The 22,616-nt window shown below is 35.1% G+C and overlaps 4 protein-coding genes across 4 annotated transcripts; 3 read left to right on the plus strand and 1 right to left on the minus strand.

The window, feature by feature from the left end:
* The first annotated feature begins 5,204 nt into the window (after window positions 1–5,204).
* LOC135801047 (probable ATP-dependent RNA helicase CG8611) lies at window positions 5,205–10,513 on the plus strand. The gene is made up of 9 exons (XM_065314410.1): window positions 5,205–5,321; window positions 5,385–5,936; window positions 6,100–6,270; window positions 6,599–6,819; window positions 6,877–7,468; window positions 7,670–7,860; window positions 7,939–8,087; window positions 8,272–8,470; window positions 10,302–10,513. Exons 1-9 carry the CDS (start codon window positions 5,298–5,300, stop codon window positions 10,450–10,452), a joined length of 2,250 nt encoding a protein of 749 aa, XP_065170482.1. The 5' UTR covers window positions 5,205–5,297; the 3' UTR covers window positions 10,453–10,513.
* Window positions 10,514–18,324: 7,811 nt separating this feature from the next.
* On the plus strand, window positions 18,325–19,686 carry Sec22 (vesicle-trafficking protein SEC22). The gene is made up of 4 exons (XM_065314501.1): window positions 18,325–18,505; window positions 18,567–18,676; window positions 18,742–19,049; window positions 19,342–19,686. Exons 1-4 carry the CDS (start codon window positions 18,431–18,433, stop codon window positions 19,488–19,490), a joined length of 642 nt encoding a protein of 213 aa, XP_065170573.1. The 5' UTR covers window positions 18,325–18,430; the 3' UTR covers window positions 19,491–19,686.
* LOC135801129 (box C/D snoRNA protein 1) lies at window positions 19,628–21,311 on the minus strand. The gene is given in 4 exon segments (XM_065314496.1): window positions 19,628–20,415; window positions 20,418–20,448; window positions 20,515–20,788; window positions 20,886–21,311. Coding segments are annotated over 4 exon segments (987 nt in total). The 5' UTR covers window positions 20,993–21,311; the 3' UTR covers window positions 19,628–19,840.
* On the plus strand, window positions 21,290–22,616 carry LOC135801127 (3-hydroxyisobutyryl-CoA hydrolase, mitochondrial-like). Its single transcript, XM_065314495.1, has one exon. It carries the CDS (start codon window positions 21,412–21,414, stop codon window positions 22,510–22,512), a length of 1,101 nt encoding a protein of 366 aa, XP_065170567.1. The 5' UTR covers window positions 21,290–21,411; the 3' UTR covers window positions 22,513–22,616.

Below are 22,616 nucleotides of genomic sequence, written 5' to 3' on the forward strand. Positions count from 1 at the left end.
TGTTAAAACGTCGGGCTGCGGGTGGAAAAGTTTTTAAAACACTAGTTACGAGTTTTTTTCTTTCTTTTTTTCTTTGAAAAGGGGCGGGTATTTTTTATTTTAAATTTGAAATGAAAATAATTTGTTTTTTCTACATCCACCTTCAAATAGCTACTTTTTCCACGGTTTTAACACAAGAAAAGTGAAAATTTAATCACGGGCAGCCAAAACCATGACTAAAGTACTTTAGTCACGGGGTGAAAATAGAAAAAATACTCTGGATTACATCGCTAAACGTTATTAAAGTGCCACTTAGCGCACTAGATACTTAATGTAGTATAAAATGCCAAAAATTAACATTTTTATATTTTAAACCGCCCAAAACGTCTAAAATTCTAAAATTATAATTTTCATCCGCCTGAATCCGAGTTTTTTGACCGCTTGGCCGCGTCTTCCGTCGCTTCATCTCTCCTGAAGACGCGCATAAATCTCCCGGTCGACGATGCGCGCCGAATCTGAATAATCGCCAGCGTCCCCTCGCCCGCCGCGCACAAAAATTGGATTTAGTCCAAATGGAAAATGGAAAAAGTTTACGCTCCACTATATGCCAACCGAGCGATGTTTGCATTCGGCGCGCGCGCCGGCCGACCGAACTCAAAACAACTCCGATCGACTATGAACGAAGATTTTTATGTCTGCATGCGCACTGAATGCTAAATGCAAATTTTAAAACTTCATTTTGTATTACTTGCAAAATCTCTATATAATATTAAATTATAAAATACATTAAATCATTAAATATTAAATTTCACCATAGCCTAAATTCGGGATATAATCGATTGAATTCATTTCTAAAGACTGTGTGCGTGTGAAATAATAAGAAAAACGCGCATCGGACATTATAGTAGTATCATCATCAATGGATTGAACTCTTTCGAAGTGATTTTGGTGTGATGTTGTGTTTTGTGATGTTTTTGGTGATTTTAGTGATATTTCACCGGTGAATGACCATGATTTTTGTGCGAGATACACGACAATCATCCACCAGATAGCAACAACTAAAAATTTAATTTTTTTGTGATTTTTTGTTTGTTTTTGGTTGTTTTAGTTAATTTTGTGTACATACCAACGTATAAAATTGACCCAACGTAGAATAACGTTGTGAAATGTTTATGCTTATACAACCAGTGGTGTAACATAGCGATTATCTTCGAAAGACAACTGAAAAGTTCATTACCAATCCATGGGAATGCACACCAGCGATTTTCCTACAAAATTACCTCTAATAATACGAAAAAAATTGTAAATATTATTATATGTACCGTGATTGTAGCAAAAATTAAAACCATATTGTTTAGGAGATACACAACTGAATAGAAAACCATAATAACACTTATTAATTTACCTAAAATGTCAAAAATATAAAAAAATATTTTTTTCATTTGAAATTTTTTTAAATGATTTTTACAAACCATCATAATCGGCAGCTCGTGTGGCATTCGCAGTGCTATGAAAATGCTGCCAATCGAGCCCGAGAGCCGTCGCGATCGTCCGACTGTGATCGAAATTGTTCGCCCGCTTGTCGCTAATTAGAATGGTCGTTAATGCGGTGGATAATGCCTTGAAATGAAATTATCGACATGTAAGATTGCGCACGACGCGCGCCAAGGTGCAATTATGCATGGGCGCGCACGATTATCGGTTAGTGATTAATAAAATCATAAGTGTATTAAATTTTAGAATTCTAATTTTAATATAACAACGCTACCACTCCGAAGAAACCGATCCAGCGCGTCGCCAGCGTTAGATCACAACAGCCGCAGCACGCCAGCGTTGAATGTTTATACATTTTTTTTACTGCACTTTGTTTCACATGTAGTTGAGTATGAGTTTGTTGTTTGCGATTCTAGGCGCGACTAAAACCGCAAATTTAAATAAAATGCATGGAGCTAAGTTGGAATATTATCAGATTGGGTTACTATCGATTCAATAACATTCAGAATGTCAGATTTTTGAATGTTTATTTATTCTTTCTTATAGAAACTGAAGAAATTATGTAATTGAATTTTATTTGGTGGAATTTGTCGAATATTAAGGCAGTTTAGTGGCCCTTATTTGGAAAATATCAAGATTTTTACTTTTATTCTATTTTTCGTATAAAAAAGAATTTTTTGTAAAGTTTATAAATATTTAGCCGACTAGTCGGCAACTATCCGGTACATTCCTAATTGTTTCACCAAAATTTTCAGATAATAAAGAAATAACTGTTTTTCCTAGCAAGTGTCATTTTGCCACTAGTCAGTCACTATTCGGTGCAAATCTAAATCTTTTTTTGACGTTTTTCGCATAAAAACCGATGAAAAACTGTTTTCTTAAATATGCGCCCCGCGTCCGGCCCGTATGTCTGCCAACTTTATCTAGTTTATACAGTTTCTCGTTATAAACTCGAAGCTCCCACTGCAAAACTACAAAACTGTCCAAGTTTGCGTTTGAATGTGTCACACGCGCGTGCACACCCCGCATGCATCATGTGTGTGCACGCCGTGCTTGCTGAACGTCGAATGTTTTATTAATGGCGCTCAATTCGGCCAATTCGCCCGATTCCCTCAACTTTAAACATTAACTCTGGCGTACCTTTCAACATTTTAGCCCCGTGGACCATCGATCAACACAACAACAACGCCGCGGCGACTAAAAGCAGCTTCTTGATTGTACAAAATTTATCGAATTTCGCACAAAACGCTATATATTTATATGCAATTTTAAAAGTGCAGCATCATGACGCAATAATTTATCAATTTAGATTTAGGTTTTAGTAAGTATTTGATATTTTTGAGATTTAAAATTACTTGTTATTGAAAGTCGGTGGAAAATTATAATATCAGTGAGCATGTGCAACACACGCAATGAGTATTATTGGTGCAAATTATAAAAATGCGCACACAGAGCACGGGAATTCAGCGGAAATCATTTGTTTAGCTATTATGCGCGTTTACAGTCTGTGCGACACGACATAAGCAATATTATTAATTTTTGCAGTCATGCGCGTCATAACTGAGCACAAAGTATTTATCTATGCAAAGTATCCGTTAATGACTAATCATTTCATGGAAATATTGGCAATTTATTAAAATAATAGAACTTAAATTGAATTTTTACAAGTTTTACTACTCTAGAGCTGTAAAAAATAATATTTTTCATATTTTCTTTTATTTTTTGTTTTTTTGCCTTTTTTTTTCTATTTTCACCTTTAAAACACCACTTTTCCCACGGTTTCAAGACACGAAAAGTAGCACTTTAGTCACAGGCATGACTAAAGTACTTTAATCACGGTAGTGACTAAAATATCACCGAAAATATTCTCAATTTAATAAAATAACACAACTTAAATTGTGTTTTTACTACTTTTACAACCCTGGAGCTGTAAAAAATAATATTTATCATGTTTTCCTTTCTTTTTTTTCCACTTTTTTTCAATTTTCACCTTTAAAGCATCACTTTTCCTACGGTTTCAAGACCCGAAAAGTAGCACTTTAGTCACGTCCGTGACTAAAATACTTTAATCACGGTAATGACTAAAATATCACCGAAAATATTCTCAATTTATTAAAATAATCTAACATAAATTGTGTTTTTACTACTTTTACAACCCTAGAGCTGTAAAAATAATATTTATCATGTTTTCTTTTCTTTTTTTTCCACTTTTTTTCTATTTTCACCTTTAAAGCATCACTTTTCCTACGGTTTCGAGACACAAAAAGTAGCACTTTACTCACGGGCGTGACTAAAGTACTTTAATCACGGTCATGACTAAAATATCACCGAAAATATTCTTAATTTATTAAAATAACACAACTTAAATTGTGTTTTCACTACTTTTACAACCCTAGATCTATAAAAAATAATATCTCCCATGTTCACCGATTACAATGCTAATATAATGTACGTAATGTGTTCGTAAAAATTCGAGCGTAATTTCCCAACCAGGCAATCGTGGGTGAATTGCATTCAATTGTTGTGCATAATCACGCCGTCAGCGCACGAACAATAAACACGCGCGCTTTTGTCAGGCAGCGCGCCATGGCTATCATCGCCGCTTCCTAAGAAACAACCAAATTAAATGAGATTGAAACAGAACAACAAGACTCTTGGCTGTCACCGCCGCCATTACGACTGTCAAAAATGTCCGAAATGTCAACGATAAACGCAGAAAATGAAATAGTTACGCGGCACGGAAATTACTACGCAGAAATTATTACTGAAAATTACCGAGAATTATTTATTTGATATTAACCATGCGACAAATGCGAAAAAAACGGTTTCGATTTGGTTATTTGAAGATCTAGTTCATAATCTTCAACAAAACAACACAAAAAGAGAGAAAATCATGTGTGTTATTTGATTTAAAAGATTAAAAGACTAAAAAAATAGGAAACAAGCAACTCGGCCATTATTCATCCCGCCATATTAATAGCATACCCAACATCAAACAAACTCACATCATAATCCAACGACATAATGCGGCTATTACTCTATCACACTGCCGCTCAAACGTAGGGTTTAACGGTTTGGTCAACGCACACCAAGTGTGGCAAATACAATTCACCTACAGGTTAATATTTACGAGCGTGGTGACCCGCTGACACTCGGTATGTGTAATAATAATATACATGGGACATGGGGTTACTTAGAGATATCAATCACTTCGACACCCTCGCTCGGCACCATGTACATGTCCGCGCGGGGTTGAAGAGTTCTTGCGGCGTGGAAGTCGAACGAAAGCGATTCGTCGCGGTTCCATTCGATCTGGCTTCGCTGCGGCTAATAGCGCGCGCCAAATCCACCCCTAATCTGCGGTGCGATCTGAGCTACTTAGCCGACGTTCGGACGCGAGTCTCAATGTTAATGGACTACTAATGTGTTCGTAATTCGCACAGCCGCACTGCTTTATTCATTGTGGTATGTGGGTAACATTGTGTAAACAATGCGTCGAAGATTTGTGGTTGTATTAAGTTAATGTGATGCATGTAGGCAACCAACAATAAAAATTGATTTTTACATGTTTTATACATATTTATCAACTTTTTTTTATTAAATTATTTATTGTTAGCATTTTTAAACCAAATAAATGATTATTGTAGTTGATAAATGTTGTTTTTTAATGTGTTTTGTTAAATTTTAATTTTAACATCCTGTATATGAGTTGTGTTGTAAACATGCATTGTAACCTCAAAAACCCATGTGCTTTCAAGTTTCTAAGTTGTTTGCAACTTTAAAAACCGTGATTATTAAGTGAATAATCAATAAATATAGTGAAAATGTCGATTAAAACAAAGAAAAAAGTAAGTTTTAACTCTTTCTATACTTTAAAACCCAAATCCTAACTGATTTCACTCATATTTTAGGTAAAATCTGCCCAACCTGAATTTACGATGGACTGGAACTCAAAAACTCAGCCCAAAGCAAAAGCTATGGTGTTTGCAAGACGCAAACAGAAACCAACAGATGCACCTACACCATCTACACCAACTCCAGCATCAAAACCACAAATTATAAAGAAAAATACCACAATAACTAAAGTTTCCGAAGTGGAAAGTGTTCCAGAAGTACACACTTCACCTGAGTTAAACAAAAGTGGACCAATTGGTCATATAAAACGCAAACAGAAGAAAGATAAGTTGTTAGCCAAGCAATTAATGCAAGAAGGCAAGAAAAGTGATGTGAAAAGCCATAACGATGGACCAAATTATAACTTATTCAGTGTAAAGCATAAAAACATTTACGTTAACCAATCTGCTGGTAAATCAGTGTCTGAGAAAGTGTTTTCTACTTGTGACTTTAAAAATATGGGACTGCATCCACACTTGGTGTCAAATTTAGAAAAGCATGGATTTTTAAAGTCAACAAATGTGCAGAGTAAAGCTATTCCTGTTATCGTCACTGGGAAAAATACTTTGGTAAGTTTCACAAGTAAATAATTAGGAAATTTTCACACCTGTAACATCTGTGAGAGATGCACCTTGTAAAAGATTACAGATTGTTTGTGGGTGGATCATAATCAACGTATTTCTACCTGTGTTAATGATCTTTTATATAAATTAGAACTTTTTGATGAACTAGGTGCGTTCCCAAACCGGATCCGGTAAAACTTTGGCATATGCCGTGCCAATAATCGACGCATTGCAAGGTATACAACCGAAATTGAAACGCACGGATGGTATTCAAGCTATAATTGTTGTACCAACACGAGAATTGGCGTTACAAGTGAACGAATTATTTAGTAAAATAAATGTAAGTCATTTACTTTTTATACTATTCATAGGCAACCCGTTATACACCTATTTTTTGTACTGCCGCCAAGACCAAGCGCAGTTTTTTTGTAGGTTAACTTTTTGTTCGAAAATCAATTTACGGTTTATTTTTGAATCCGACCAACGCGCGTTGAAATTTATATCACAAAGTATCAAAAAGCAATTGATCTAACTATTTATATACTTTAAAATATGTATTACTCACTTTTAATCAGTTAAAACTTAAATTAAAGATGCACAAGCACACGGGTTACAACACTTGAAACTTTTCTGAGTATGCAACCAACAATACACGAAATATGTTCTAGACATTTCAATGGTTGGTCGTAAATCATCTGTGCGGTGGCGAGAATCGCAAAACCGAAAAAGACCGCATAAAAAAAGGCATGAGTGTGGTAATTGGCACACCAGGACGACTCTTAGATCATGTCCTGCACACAACCGCGATGAAAATTGACCAGGTGCGTTGTTTAGTACTCGACGAAGCCGATAGACTGCTAGATATGGGTTTCCGCAAAGATATTGTTAGGTAATTATCATTTTCCTCACAAACAAAACACAATTTAATCTTAAATTTTAATAATAGTTTAGTGGAAGCATTGGATAAAGCTAAATCCGACTCTGAGACAAAACCTAACCTCGAAGATGATTCCACACCACCTTTGAAGAACATCCACTCGAAACAACGTCAAAATCTCATGCTTTCAGCGACTTTAACACAAGCAGTGAGTGAATTAGCAAGTTTCACCATGAAAGATCACACCTACATTGATGCACTCGACCTAACCTCAAACGCAGTCGCCGATAGTTATGTAATCCCCGACACAGTCCAACAGGAATTCATCATGACCCACGCCAAACACCGTTTGTTCACTTTATCAGCTCTACTATTAGCTAAATCTAAGCTGCCATCTTGTAAACTGTTTGTATTCATGGCAAGCACGCAAATGGTGGACTACCACTTCGAGTTATTCAGCAAACACTTAGCGAAAATGCCCGTAAATCGTGGCAAATCAACGCAAAACACCGATAACATCAACGACAGTGATGATGACGATGTGGACGAAGTCGTAATGGACACGCAGATCTTCAAACTGCACGGTTCGATGGATCAGAAGGAGCGGAAGGCGGTCTTCAAAGGATTCAGGGCTGCCGGCAAGGGCATTCTGATCTGCACGGTACGTAAATTAGACTTTTGCGCGCACAATGCACGCCGCATCCTGTCCGCATGCATATAAATCAAAATCAAAACGATGCGTAATGATGCCGGGCATTGTGAGCTAAACATTCATACACCGGCTGGAATTTCGGTGGCGGCTTGTAAATTGAAAATTTAATCAAGTGCACGGCGGGCGGTTTTCATTTTCAACGCTTTGCAGGACGTAGTCGCGCGTGGCATTGATGTCCCCGCAGCCGACTGCATCATTCAATACACCGGCCCGCAAATGGACGAGGATTATCTGCATCGTGTTGGGCGTACGGGACGCGCAGGACAATCCGGTTCGGCGATTATTTTCCTCACGCATGAGGAGCAAGCGTATGTGGATCATTTACGGACGCATCGTGTATTGTAAGTTGAAATTTATACAAAATTTTTTGTTTTTTATGCAAAATTTGTGTTTTTTTACGTAAAAATTTGTGTTTTTAGTTTGAAAAAACGTGATCAACAAGAATACATGAAAGAATTATCGATTGTGATGGAAGAACCGAATGTGGAGCAAGCAGCAACGTTGTTACAAAGACATTTTGAGACGGCAATCGAGAAAGATGAAAGTCTTTATAAATCCGCGTGTTTCGGTGAGGAAATTGATCGATAACACTCAACAAAACTCAGTTTAGACGTTGAATGGCCACGTGCGGTCAACCGTAACGAATGCCTGTCGTTCAAAGTGCTTTTCTATGTACACAGTATCAACAACATCAATTTTTGCTAATTTTCACACAAAAAATTAATTTTTTTGCTTTAAATATTATTTTCTAGCGTATAGTACATGGTCGCGATTCTACAACAGTTACCCGGCGAAGATGCGTGAGTTTTTCAACTTTAAACAAGCGAATCTGGGCCACTACGTGACCAGTTTCGGTCTGCGATTGACGCCCACGCAAGTGGCGCGCGTCGTGCGCGGCCAAGTCGTCGACGTTCCAACGCCGAAATTGAACAAGAAGCTCGCCAACCACAGGTTAGTGTTGCTTTTTTTTCTGTGTCTTGTTCTTTAGTTTGTTAATAAATAATCGTGATATGCTTCGCGGTAAATTGTCTTGGTGGCTTTTAACAATAAAAGCAGTCGGCGATAGCGTTTCGCAATTACCACGCGCAATCATTTCTCATTATTTAAAGTTTTATGGTGCTTTGATACCAAATCGGTAATGAAGCGGCGCGAATGCGGACCGTTTTTCTTTTAATTCTCTCGCCCTGTTCTCGCGAGAACACAAAAAACAATGAATTTACAACAATAAAGTTGAAAAAATCCCCAAAAAAAAGAAATACAAGTACAAGTGTCGGTATTAAATTATATTATTTAGCAAGCTCTAGTTATTCCCGGCGTCGACACACTCAAATCTAATCAAACGCTTCCCTTTATTGCGATTATTTTCATGTGTTGTCTTTTTATTTATTTTCGTCGACGAAACGCGCGCGCGGTAATTGCATATACATTCATATTATATTTCTCTCTCTGTGTAGATATATATATATATATATATATGTATGGATATACGAATGCGTTAGTAATTAATTTGAAAAATGAAATTAAAGTCTGATGGCCGGCTGATGGTCGTCGAGGCAGCCAGTCTGGCGGAGCCGCAATTTTTTGATTAATGTAACAGTCATTATCGCGTTAAAGCGGGTCGGGCGCGCATCGGATCGGTGAATGCGCGTAGCGCGGCCGCATCACAATCACAATCGCACAAAAGGGCTCTAAAACACATAAATAACGCTCCTCTTTTACACGCAAACCAATTCTCGGCCGGAGAATGGCGGCCATTACGCAGACAACGCCATCTGTACAGATACAGATCAAATTAAACATTTTACACGGAAATAATTGCAAAAAACTTTTTTTTTTTGGTTGCTATTAATAAAATTTTGAACATTTTTTAATGAATGAAATGTTGAGAATTAAATTCTCTTTAATTTGATATATTTGTCAATATTCTACGTTTAAAATTCTTTGAGATATTGCAATTTTTTTGAAAACCGATAACACTAAATGCTGAAATTATTGCAGAAAAACGTTTTTTCTGCTTTTTACCAACAAAATATTACAGATTTTTTACAGCCATTCTTTTGACAATTAAATTCTCTTTAATTTGATATATTTTTTAATATTGTACATTTTATACTTTTTGAGATATTTTAATTTTTTTGAAAACATTCCAGTAAATGCTGTAATTATTGCAGAAAAACCTGTTTTTCTGTTTTTCATCAACAAAATATTGCAGATTTTTTACAGCCATAATTTTTCCAATTAAATTCTCTTCAATTTGATATATTTCCTAATATTCTACGTTTAATACTTTTTGAGATATTTCAATTTTTTTTAAAAGACATTTCTGCAAATGTGATAATTATCGCAGAAAAATGTTTTTTCTACTTTATATCAACAAAATATTGCAAATTTTTTACAGCCACAATTTTGACAATTAAATTCTCTTCAATTTGATATATTTATCAATATTCTACGTTTAATACTCTTCGAGATATTGCACTTTTTTCAAAAACTAACATTTTCGTGTTTTACTCAAAAACTATTGAAATAAACCGCGTTAAAAACCGTAACAACCCAAAATAAACTCATATTTAATATGATATTGATCAGTTTTTCTAAAAAACTGCGAAATTTCATAAAATATAAGCCAAAATAAACGCTCTTTGTTTATTATTATTAATACAATTCCTCTTAATGCACTCTTGTGAGTAGCCATATATAATTATGACATCATCAGCGAAGCGCACACCGGATGCATCAGTTATCTGCAAACATTAATGTCATTTTTATGGTATGTTCGCAGCGACAATCCGGAATTGCAAGCGCGCCGCAGCAGAAATCAGCCGCCCGGCCAACAACAACAACACAAGAGTAAAACGACGGTGAGTCTCGGGACCTCGGAGTTTTCAAGCGGATTAGAGCCGCTGCGCAAGCGAAGGAAGCAAGACGAGTAACGCCGTAATTGTAAAAGTATAATAAAAATCCTCTAGCAGCAGCAGATGAGAAAATATCAAATGAATGTTTTCACCTTTATATCTACACACAACAGTGGCGTGCGCGCGCGCGCTTTGATTTTTTCCTGCTCCCGTTGCCATTATTTCTCTTCGTCGCTGTCTTTTCGATTTTAAGGCGGCGGCAGCATCTATAAAGCCACGCGGGGGAAAAAATCCAACGCCGGAGCAGCGCGCGGTGATTAATCACAGAAACCATTAATTACATTTATACGTGATTACGGCGTCTACCAGTGTACGCATTGTGAAAAATTCCCCGCCGCCCACTTTGCTATTTAACAAGATGGCTACTTGCGCCGCGCGCGAAGCCAACAAAAGAGGCGGCGGCGGCGCCCCCGCCACACACAAACACACACTCATACAAAAAACATCACCACCCCCACCACTGTTAATTACTCACACACAACACACAAAGATACAATATAATATGAATAACAAAAAAAAAAGATTCGGAAATTATTGGCGCGCGCCTGCGCCTTAATTTCGCTGTCATGTTTGATAAATAAAATATGATCGGTGGCGCGGGCATTCAAGAAGCTTCCTACCATATTAGGCGCGTAATTTGTATCGCAGGAGCGCATTTCGATACAGAGCCGCGCGCGCTCCCCTCGGCGTCGTCGGATGTGTTCCAATTAAATTTCAAGACGTTTTAATGTCATATATTACCGCCGCCTGAATAACGCGTAATGTGCTCAAAAGAACACGTGGTGCCGACGACGAGGAGGCAATCAACGTGTCAAATCGGTATTCGGAGGCTTCGATTCACCAAAGCATCCGAGGACTGCTTCTGGTACTGACCAGGCGCGTATTTATTCGGAGCATAAATTTTAATCCTAACCTCAAAATAATATTATTTTAGGTTATGTTAGGGTATTTAAAATGTAAGAAGTGAATATTTGTTGCTAATTATCATTTATTTCATTGGAAAATCACGTTTTTTGTAATTTTGAACTTAAAAGTTATGAAAAAAGTTGATTGACGGCTTTTTCTTTGATATAAATCGAGAAAAACTTTAAAAAAAGACTAAAAACCGATGTTTTGGTAACAAATTTTCTAGTTTAGAGACTTTTTCGCTTAATTTTTTAGTTTTTTTTTCAAATTTCCTTATTTTTTGAAGAATTTGACAATTTCTAGCACAAAAATGTTAGAATTTTGCATATTTTATCAAAGAAAACTACAAATTTAGCTAATAATCACTTTTTTAACCGCCAAAATAACTTTTTTGTAATTTTTTACTCAAAACTGACAAAAAATCAACGATTTATTGCATTTTTCTTCATAAAAATCGCGAAAAACGAATCAAAATTCATAAAAACACTAAAAACTGCCCAGGTCCGTATTTATTCTTTACTAATTTTAATTCTAACCTCAAATCGCAACTATTTAAGGTTATGTTCGTATTAAAATTGTGAAATTTAAATTTTTGTGATACAAACTGTAACTAAATGTATTCCAATCTCATTTTGTAATTTAAGAAACACTCGTTTTTAATATGCAATTAAGAGCGCACAAAAGCCGAGAATCTCATTGTGTGCCAAGACCGGATTGCTGTCTGCATGCATTGAATAACACTGGTAGTTGGCGTCTTCGCGTATTGGACCCTAATGAAAGCTATTACACTAATTGGTATGTGTGCTTGTTGCACACGTGCTTAGCGTCCCTATACAAGCGCTGCGGATGAAATTCCAATCAAATTGTCCATGTTTAAATTAAACACTTAAATAATTCCTAACGAGATTTGGATTTCGATATGAAATTCTTGCGCATATTCAAAATATGCGATAATCAAGTTATACGCGACGTAATTTGGTGGAGTGTGTGCTTAGGGATACACGCCCACGCATTTGTACGCTTCAAATATATCCCTACCTAGAGATGCGAGGCGCGATGGTAATAGCCGATGTGGTTGCCGCCTGCCCATTTATCCTTAAAAATGAATAATCCTCGGCGATTACGGCGCAGTTGCGAGAGCGATTTGTATTTGTATATCTTTAATATATCTTTATGTGTGTGGAACAACGCCCGCCGCACATCCATCCACGGCGGACGTGGTGGTTATTAATGTCTTCATCACGGATCAACGTGGTGGTAATTAGCGGAAAGTTGAAAGGCGAGAGGTTTCGGACCTTTTTTGGGAATTGGAAGCGGCAAATTTAAATTAAAAATATTAAAATGTGGTTAATTTAATTTAAAAACTTAGATTTTTTCGATAATTTGATATTTTTTAATTGTAAAAATTAATATTTGTTGATTTTTTTACTTAAAAATGAAAAAAAAATATTGATTTATTGCTTTTTTCTTGAGATAAATTAAGAAAAATTTAATTTTTATTTGCAAAAAAGACAAAAAATCAATGTTTTTGCTAACAAATGCACTGTTTATAGACTTTTTTGCTTCATTTTAACAATTTTTCTTAATTTTACCTAAATTTTAGAGAATTTTGCAATTTGTGGCACAAAAATATTAAAATTTTGTATATTTTATCCAAGAAAACTACAACTTTTCCTAATAATCACTTTTTTAATCGCCAAAATTACATTTTTTTGTAAATTTCTACTTAAAAGTTGTTAAAAATATCAATTTATAGCTTTTTTCTTAAAATATCTCAGAAAAACCAAACTAAAATGTTTAAAAACATGAAAAATTAAATTTTCATTTAAAAAAATGAAAAATGATTTTGCTACAATTTTAAGATTTAACGACGTTTTTTACTTGCTTTCTTAATTTTTTACAACTTTTACCTCTTTTTACACCAATTTTCACTCAAAAAACTTATAAAAATTAAGCAATTTATAACAATTAATATCCTATAAATTGCTCCTCAAACATCTGCGACTTTCCTCCTCAAAATAAAAAAAAAACCTCTAAAGTTGTTTTGCTGCAAATCGCATTAAAAGTGTCATTAATTCAGTGTCAAGTTGCACCTGCGAGACAGCCAGGTATATAGATCAACCTATATGACGTTCAAAACCTCGAGACGCCTACCGAATAAGTTGTGGGTGTGCAACGCGAAAATAAAAACAAAAACAAAAAAATTCTCGCCTCTCTGATCGAGATTAATGATTTAATTGAAAAATGACCAACACTTACACACGAATTACACCTTCTCCAGTGCAATGCGCAATATTTACTAATGACAATATTCGAAATTCGCAGCAAGTGGTAAATATAACAATCGTTAAATCACGAACGAAATGAAATCGCCTCGCGAGGGTGAAAAGAAAAAGTTTCTGTGTGCTTTAACACACACGCGAGTCGCTCGTTAGAGATAATTCGTGTAAGCAACCTGCGACCTCGACAAATCGAAGTAACAATAGTCGCACGACGCAAAGAAAAGCTTAAACAATACGAAATCGTACAAATGCCCCAGGGTAATGATCAAGTTTATAATTTGATTCGATATGTGGACACTGAACAATAAACAAACTGTAAAAATCATGTGTGAATACAAAGCGTAATTGGTATGTAATGAAATCATAGAAAGAAGAAGAAAAAAAATTGTGTTCTGTGCTCAATTGTGCTGTATTATAAGTTGTATAAATCTCTTCCGGATATAATGGCGTCGTGGTGGTAGAAACGACACAAATAACCTTTTAATAGCTAATATATTCCGAGCGTCACTGTAAACACTATAAACTTGGCGTTTATTCGGCGTAATCAGTGCGCTAATGATGATGAAAATGACTTTAATTCAACTCTGGGTATTCGAATGCGAGGAAAAAGTCTAATCGACACTTAACCTCAACCAAAGGGTGAATAGCGCGGCCGCCATCTTGTTTATTATGTGTGGTGTTGGGGTTTTGGTTTTGGTTTTGATTTTACTTTTCAATATATTATGTGTGGATGTGAGTGTGTGTGTGTGTGGAATAATTCGAGAGCGACTTTCGTTCCAGCGCGCGTTTTGAGCCCGTCGACGTTAATTAATTATCCGCGGCCATTGTGCCCTCTTGATGGGGGCCTAATAGTCGGCGGCTCCCGCACGGCGAGCATGAAAGCAGCCGACGCGCGGAGAGTAGCCCCGCACGGCCCAGCGCAGCCACTCCAAACATCATTAGTTTCCTATTGTCTAAACTAATCTCTCGTCCTTTATACACTTCACTCCGGGCGGACAATTAACACGGTACGCCACTTTAATTCGGCCCCGGAGAGCTTTTATTTAGAAAATGCGCTTTTCAAAACTTGATAAATATTAAAAATATGGTTTAACGACGAAATTTGAACAACTTGGTTGGTTTTTTTCAAAAACTAATAAAAATTACATTAGATGACCTATGTTCGGTGTGTATACCGCAAGTCCAACACTGGAATACTAGACTTTATACATAGTAGTCTCAATTTAACGATAAACTTTGTATAATCGCGAAATTTGTACAATTTACTTGATTTTTTTCAAAAACTAGGTTAAAATTACATTCTTAGTCCTATGTTCGGTCTGTATACCACAAGTCCAACATTGGACTATAAAATTTAATACAGCGTAGCCTTGATTTAACAAAAAACTCTCTATAACAGCGAAATTTGTACAATTTAGTTGGTTTATATTAATTTCCCGGTTATAACGTTACAGTTTCTCTGTGAAACGACGAAAAATATTTTTATTTCAAGCAATAATGACTTAGAATATTTTTTCAAAGACATGACATCGATGGTAACATTTGAAATATTGTTGTAATTATGATCCCAACATCCCTACAAACTGCAATGCAAATTTCTATAACTTAAGCACGATTTTTCAGCTAATTTGTTGGGGTGCAAGTTACGTTACAACAAAATCATTTAAACATAACACAAGTGAATACAACTGTGCGACGCGGAATTCATATTTAGACTTCAGGAAATATTTACCGACATTTTTACAAGAGTAATTGAGTTTATAACCAGCGCAACAAAGATTAAACAGATGCCTATCCACGTAAAATCAAAATATTTGGTTATTTTTTATCTTCAATGGATAACACAGTTCCTGTATTGTTTTCCACTCTAGATATGTAATATTTTCACCCATCGAGAAAAAAAGCGCAAACCTCCTCGCAGTTAAATTAGATTCCCGCTGGCTTTGAGAACGTCGTGGCGGTTGTTAGCGAAACAAAGTGCCCTTAGAGGCGGTTGAGTAGTTGGATTTCGAGAGACATGTGTCGCTTTGATGGAATATCGCGGTTAGTTAAGCGCATCCGAGACGACCGCCTACAACCACCCCAATCGCATTACCGACGGGCGGGTCGTGCATGCGAGCGAGCATATAGTTGTCTAATACTTCGCCCTAATAGCCGCCACCGCCACCGCCACCGCCAACCTCCGCCGCCGACTCCGAAATTAGCTTATACGTGAACACATGCACGCGCGGCAGCCACAATAATAATTTGCACAAAGAAGACAAGACGCAACTTAAACAGAACATGAACGGGCGCATCGCATACGTAATGTCATCATGGTATTGTCGAGTTGAGTGAATCAAAGCTAATTTCTAATAGCGTTAGCTCAATTATTCCCTATACACACTCACACAGCGCTTCGAAAAGGGGAGAGTTTGTCGGTTGTGTATCGTACACGCTATTCTCTTGTACCGCAAGTTACTAAACATGTTTATTATGTGATAAATTGGAAATATTTTAATTTTTTAAATAAATTTTTGGGTGAAAAACCATAAAAACCGTAAAATCGTAAACAAGCGATTTGTTTGGTTAAAAAAATGTTTTTAAGGTTATCTACGAAGAAAACTGTGTTTTCCACATTGGGAGTACGTAATACATTATATGTCTAGAGTGGAAAAAAATGTATTACATATACTTTAATCTACTTTAGTGTTTTCTTGATTGGTAAGATGAAAATCACTGTTTTGTATGTCCCTATACAGAAAACAATGTTTTCCACACTAGATATTACATGTCAAGAGTTAAAAATAACAAATTTCATAAATATTTGAGTAAAATATATGAAATCAAACACTTTCCACACCGTTTTCCATCCAATAAGTGCTAAAAACAGTGTATTCTGCATTAAAAACACGAAAAGCACTGTTTTCAACACCCCAATACAGAAAACAATGTTTTCCACACTAGATATTACAATACTCGAGTTAAAAATAATAAATTTAACAAGTTTTTGAGTAAAATATGGCAAATCAAGTAGTACTTTTCACGCAGTTTTCCATCCAAAAATCACAAAAAACAGTGTTTTCCACATTAAAAACATGAAAATGACTGTTTTCAACACTTCAATACAGAAAACAATGATTTCCACACTCGATATTATATATTTAGACTTAAAAATATTAAATTTCATAAGTTTTTGAGGAAAAAGTATGAAATCCAGTACTTTAGACACAGTTTTTATCCAAATAGTCCTGAAAACAGTGTTTTCCACATTAAAACCTAAAAATCACTGTTTTCAACACTACAATACAAAAAACAATGTTTTCTAAACAAGAGTAGAAAACAATGCATTACCTATGAGTATATGAGCAAAAAATATAATATGTAATCCATTATTTTCCCTTATAAAATTAGTTCCGGTGAAATTTGTATTATTTTCATTTTTGTTTTTTCATCTTTCTTTATTTTTTCATGTCAGCCGTTGAAAAGAAATTGATGAACCCTGGTATAATGCGCGACGTATCGCCGCGGCGCAGACTCATTAAGTCAAGAATTTTTTAAATGCTCGCGTCCGAATCATTAAGACCTTATTGAAGATTATTAAAAGGAACAAAGCGTTCGCCCCGCCGGATGCGAAGCCTGGGAGAAGATTAGGCGTCCCGCAGGGAGTATCAACTTCTTCATTTTTTATCGCATGCACAAAGTGCACAAAACATTTATACAAAGTGTTACAGAAAACAATTTTACTTATTTTTTTCTTTCTCAACCGTATCCTACCCCCTAAGGAGTTGGGGTTCGATAAAAACGATGCCGACCTTTGATTCTTTGCTTCTCGCTGTGTTTAAATCGAAACAAGCTACCGAAAGAAAGCACCAAAGAAACAAACGAGCATAAACGCGGCGCGGATCATTAGATTATTTCGGAATCGAAATCGGCGTTCGTTTGATCCCATTCAAATCCGATACACAATCAAATTCGGATGATGCGAATTTGCGCAACGTTAAATATAAAATGCAAAACGTGAAATGCCAAGCGGTGGATTTCGGTAATATAGCTTTTATAGCTGTATAGCTCTAATTGTGTTGGTATCGCGCAATGAATTTGCATCAAAATTTACCGAGAAATATCAAAAAATTCATCAAATCAAATGTGAGCTGGGGAAAAATTTGTAGAAAGAGGAAAGGGCACTTACTGCGGTGTGGTGAAGGTGGAAGGCGGCGTAGATGGATCATCAAAAGACACCCCATGGTAATAACATTGCACCGAACTGGAAAAAATCAAATTAACTCATCTTAAAATCAGACTCGATTCGCAAACATTTTTAAATTGGTTTATTTCCTAACTATCTCTTGCAATTGACGTAAAAACATGTAAAAACATTTAGAATTCAATGTTATATTTAAATAGAAGTGAAAATTCAAGAGAAAATGCAGAAATATTCAAAAATTAAGAAAATTTTAATAACATACCACAATAGTTTTATGTGATGTTTATCAACCACGAGGCACGCTAAGACTAACAAAAATCGTACGATTCTTTACCTTTCTATCAGTGTTTATCGCGAGTTTTATCGCTGGCGTCTTGTGTTATCTTCAGATAAAATCGTCAACAAACGCAAAAACAAGTGAAAATATTACGTTTATATTGACATTACAGCGACATCTATTGTGGAAATAAAACAACTCTACAACTAGAAAATCTGTAATTTTCGAATGACGTGTATTTTAAACAGCCTATCATGACGTGTAAATAACCTGTCCACATTTTCTCCAGATATTTGCAACAATCAACAATTATTTATTGAAAAACCAGTAAAATAACACAAGAAAATGGTTTTAATGACGATGATAGCCCGTGTGGCCGACGGGCTACCATTAGCAGCCACAATGCAAGAAGATGAACAGGTAATATTAAAAAACATCACAAAATATTAAAATAACTCTATAAATATTTAAACAATTACAGTCCGGAAGAAATATACTAGAATATCAAAATCAGGCAAAGATGCTCTTTAGGAAACTAGGACCACAATCACCTGTTAGATGCACAATTGAAACTGGTCCTTATTTATTCCAGTAAGTAATTATTTAATAAATATTTCATAATTTTGTTTAAATAAATTAACTAATTTGTATTGTAGTTATTTAATAGAACATGACATTTGCTACCTAGTACTCTGTGAACAGAACTACTCAAAAAGACTGGCATATTCTTATCTGGATGACATTGCACAAGAATTTCATCGTCAGTATGGAAAACGAGTGAATACAGTCACAAGACCATACAGTTTCATTGAGTTTGATAACTACATTCAGAAAGCAAAGAAGATTTTCTTAGATTCGAGATCCAGACGGAATATTAGCAACATTAACAATCAACTGCAAGATGTCCAGAGGATTATGGTTCAGAATATCGATGATGTATTACAGCGAGGCACAGTTTTATCAGGTAAGAAAATATTCAAGTATTAAGTGCGCTAAATTAGACTTTTAACAATGTTTAGTGACATGATTCTAATAATTTTTTCTATTTTCATTGAATTTCTACGTTTAGTCACGTTTGCTCGTGACTAAAGTAATTTATTCACCACTTTTGCTTGTCTATGAGTAAATTATCACTTTTTACGTCTCAAAACAGTGGAAAAAGTCACACTTTAAAGGTGGAAATAGAAAAAATAATGTTTTAATGAATTTTGACTTGAAAAGTCATAAAAAATTAACATTTTTTGATTTTTTTGTAGAATTGGATACAAAAACACAAAATCTATCAATGCTGACGCAAAAATACAAGAAAGACGCAACTTATTTGAACACAAAGTCGATGTACGTGAAGTGCGCAGTTGGTGGCATCGCACTCCTGGTGTTTGTCTTATATTTCTGGGTATTATAAGCAATCCACACGATTTTGGGACTGACGCACCGCTAAAGATGATAATAATTACGGAATTACTTCGTTAATGCCAGAAATATTAATTAATTTGGGCGTTAATTTAATTGGACAGTTATTCTATAATAATAATTACTGCATTTTACGATGTATTGTTTAGTTTAATTGGTAAAATGAAAATAATAATATATTTACTCAATCAGTCTTCTGGCAAACTTAACAATCACTTGTTTTATGCAAACAAAATCATCAAAAACTAATAAATTAAACATTATTTCATAGATTCTCATGCAAAACATCAAAAATAACTAAAAATTCTTCTCTTTTTTTAGAGTTTTGTGTTTTTATCACAATTATTCAGACATTTCACCATCGGAATGCTCTGAAATGAATAACAGATTCTTCATTGCTTTGTAAATATTTTCTTCAGACTCAGAGTGTTTAATAATACTGTTTATCACACTGCTGCCAATCTTGGCATCGCTTTCAGTGCCGTCTTCATCATCAGAATCAATCACTTGTAAATCATGACAATGATCTTTAAATATTACCTGAATCACTGGATATTCTATGATTGATTTGCCTCTGAAGCATTCTTGAAGTGTTAGAGTGGGATCCAATTCATAGAATTTTAAACCACGTTTACCTTCGGCTCTTAGCAATATTTTTATTCCTGTTATACCAGCAGCTTGGTAATATTGTAGTTTTTCTTGTAACAATGGATTTTCTTGCTTTACTAAATATTTTCTGATGACTTTGCCGAGTTTTTCAGTCTCCCGGACTAAATCATCATGCAGATGGAGATTATCTGCGTTGGTGAAGACCCATTCAATATGCCAGAACACAACATTTGATTGAAAGTTTAGTTTTGTTGTGTTGCGACGATGGCGATCAAAGTTAAGTGGTAAAAATTTTAATGTTGTTTTGTTTTTTCCAAAGTTTTCTTCAATCTGAATAAATGCTGTTGATTAATATGTTTTTTAATAGTTTTTAATATATTTTAAGTTATAGAATGATAAACACTTACATTTGGTAGAGTTTGATCACTTTTATTGAAAGTATTTCTAAGTTTTTTTGTAGAAGCCAAACTGCGAGTGATTTCCTCCAAAAGTCTATAATCGCTAGACAAATCTAGGTTTGTAAACTTTTTTACAGGGATAAATTTGGCTCTGTCGCGTTCCCCAGTGCATTCTAGTTCTTTTTTATGGATTGTCGAGCATTTTAAACTGCAGGTTTTCACTTCACATCGAGGACAAGTGTATTTTGCTTCTGTTGCAGCACATACTTCACAGAAACCAAGCCTTTTTTTTAATTTAAAACATAAAATATACATTTATTAATTGTTTTTTAGTAAATTCTTGTTTCAATCATTTAAAATTGCTTAAAAATTCAACTTACTTTGATTGCAATTCACTTGTTTCTTCCTCATCATCAGAAAACCTGATATGAGTACTCGTGCGTCTTTCTACTTGTGGCACATGAGGTATTACAGTTTCTACTTCCATTTTAATCAAAAAACAATTGAAATTTGTTTAAATTACGTGTTGTTTCGTTAAATTTCATTCGAGAACTAACGCACATGTTTTACATGTGATAACTTGTAACCTCATTGGTTGTATGAAGTAGAAAATACAAGATGGCGTTAGGTTATGATACAACATGACCAAAATATTCAACAAATTATCATTTTTTACACAAAAAACTATGTTTTACAACTATATTTAGTTGTAATATAGTAGATTTATATATTTACCATGATTATTTCACATTTATTTGCTAATTAACCTCTAATTTCACAACTTTTTAGTGTTTTTTCACCAAAAACGTCAATTTAACACTTTTTTAACTTAAAACTCAAAATAAATAAAAACCCAAACAAAATTTTTAACTTTTCTAGTGAGTAAATTGATTATAAAGCAATAAAATGAATTCTGAACCACCTGTACTCTTCGAAACTTATTACAACAAAGGTATAATCACTTTAAACCGTCCAGATAAACTAAACGCGATAAATTATGACATAATTCAAAAAATAAGTGAACATTTAATTCAATGGCAATGTCAAAAGTTCCTCCTGGTAATAATCAAAGGCAATGGAAGAGCTTTCTCAGCCGGAGGTGATTTAGTCTCCTTACAACGTGCACAAAATGGCGAATATGACTTCAAACAACACGCAGTTGTAATTCTTTACTTAGCTTACACCCTAGTAGGACAAATACCAAACTACAAACCCAATTTCATCTCATTCATGGATGGAATTGTCATGGGCGGAGGAGCAGGGTTGTCCATCCATGGAAAATACAGAATAATCACGGAAAGGACCATTTTTGCGATGCCAGAAACAACAATCGGTTTTTTTCCCGATGTGGGAGCTTCATACTTCCTCAGCAGACTCCAAGGAAGACTCGGGTTATATTTAGGCCTCACAGGAGAAAGATTACAAGGTGAAGAAATAGTTATCTTTGGTCTGGGTACTCATTTCGTCCCCAGTGACTTGTTACCAGACTTAGAAAAGCGATTGATGGAATGTCATGATGATTATGATATTGAGGTGACTTTGGATTGTTTTCATCGATATACATTTGATTTGGAGGATGATAAAGAAGTGCAACTCAAAGAAATCAACTCCTGCTTTGATGCAGAGAGTGTAGAAGAGATTTTATTGAGATTATCAGAGAATGGTTCAAAGTTTTGTTTGAAAACGCGTGAAACTTTGATGGGGAAATCTCCGACAAGTTTAAAGATTACTTTTGAGGCTTGGAAGCGTGGAAGGAGTATGAGTTTGATTGATTGTCTGAATATGGAGTATCGAATGGCGAGTAGATGTTTATCTGTTAAACATCAGTTGAATTTGGGACATAAAATCAAGCCGCATTCGGATTTCAAGGAAGGTGTGCGTGCGTTGTTGATTCATAAGGATAAAACACCGCAGTGGTATCCAAAGACGCTTGAGGATGTTAGTCAGGAGTTGGTTGATAGTTATTTTCATGAGGCGGATAATATTTGCCATGATTTTATCAGATAATTGATCAAGTTTATGAATAAGTTGATGTTTTGATTGAAATTTCGTTCGGTTATGTTCGTGTCAATTCGTTTTTTTGGTTTAAAATTAAAAAAATTCAAATAAAT

Source organism: Atheta coriaria, unplaced genomic scaffold (genome assembly GCF_025399875.1).
Source record: "Atheta coriaria isolate IRGN ID8LTWV9N9 unplaced genomic scaffold, Caltech_Dcor_3.1 hic_scaffold_10_pilon, whole genome shotgun sequence".
Classification (NCBI taxonomy): Eukaryota; Metazoa; Arthropoda; class Insecta; order Coleoptera; family Staphylinidae; genus Dalotia; species Dalotia coriaria.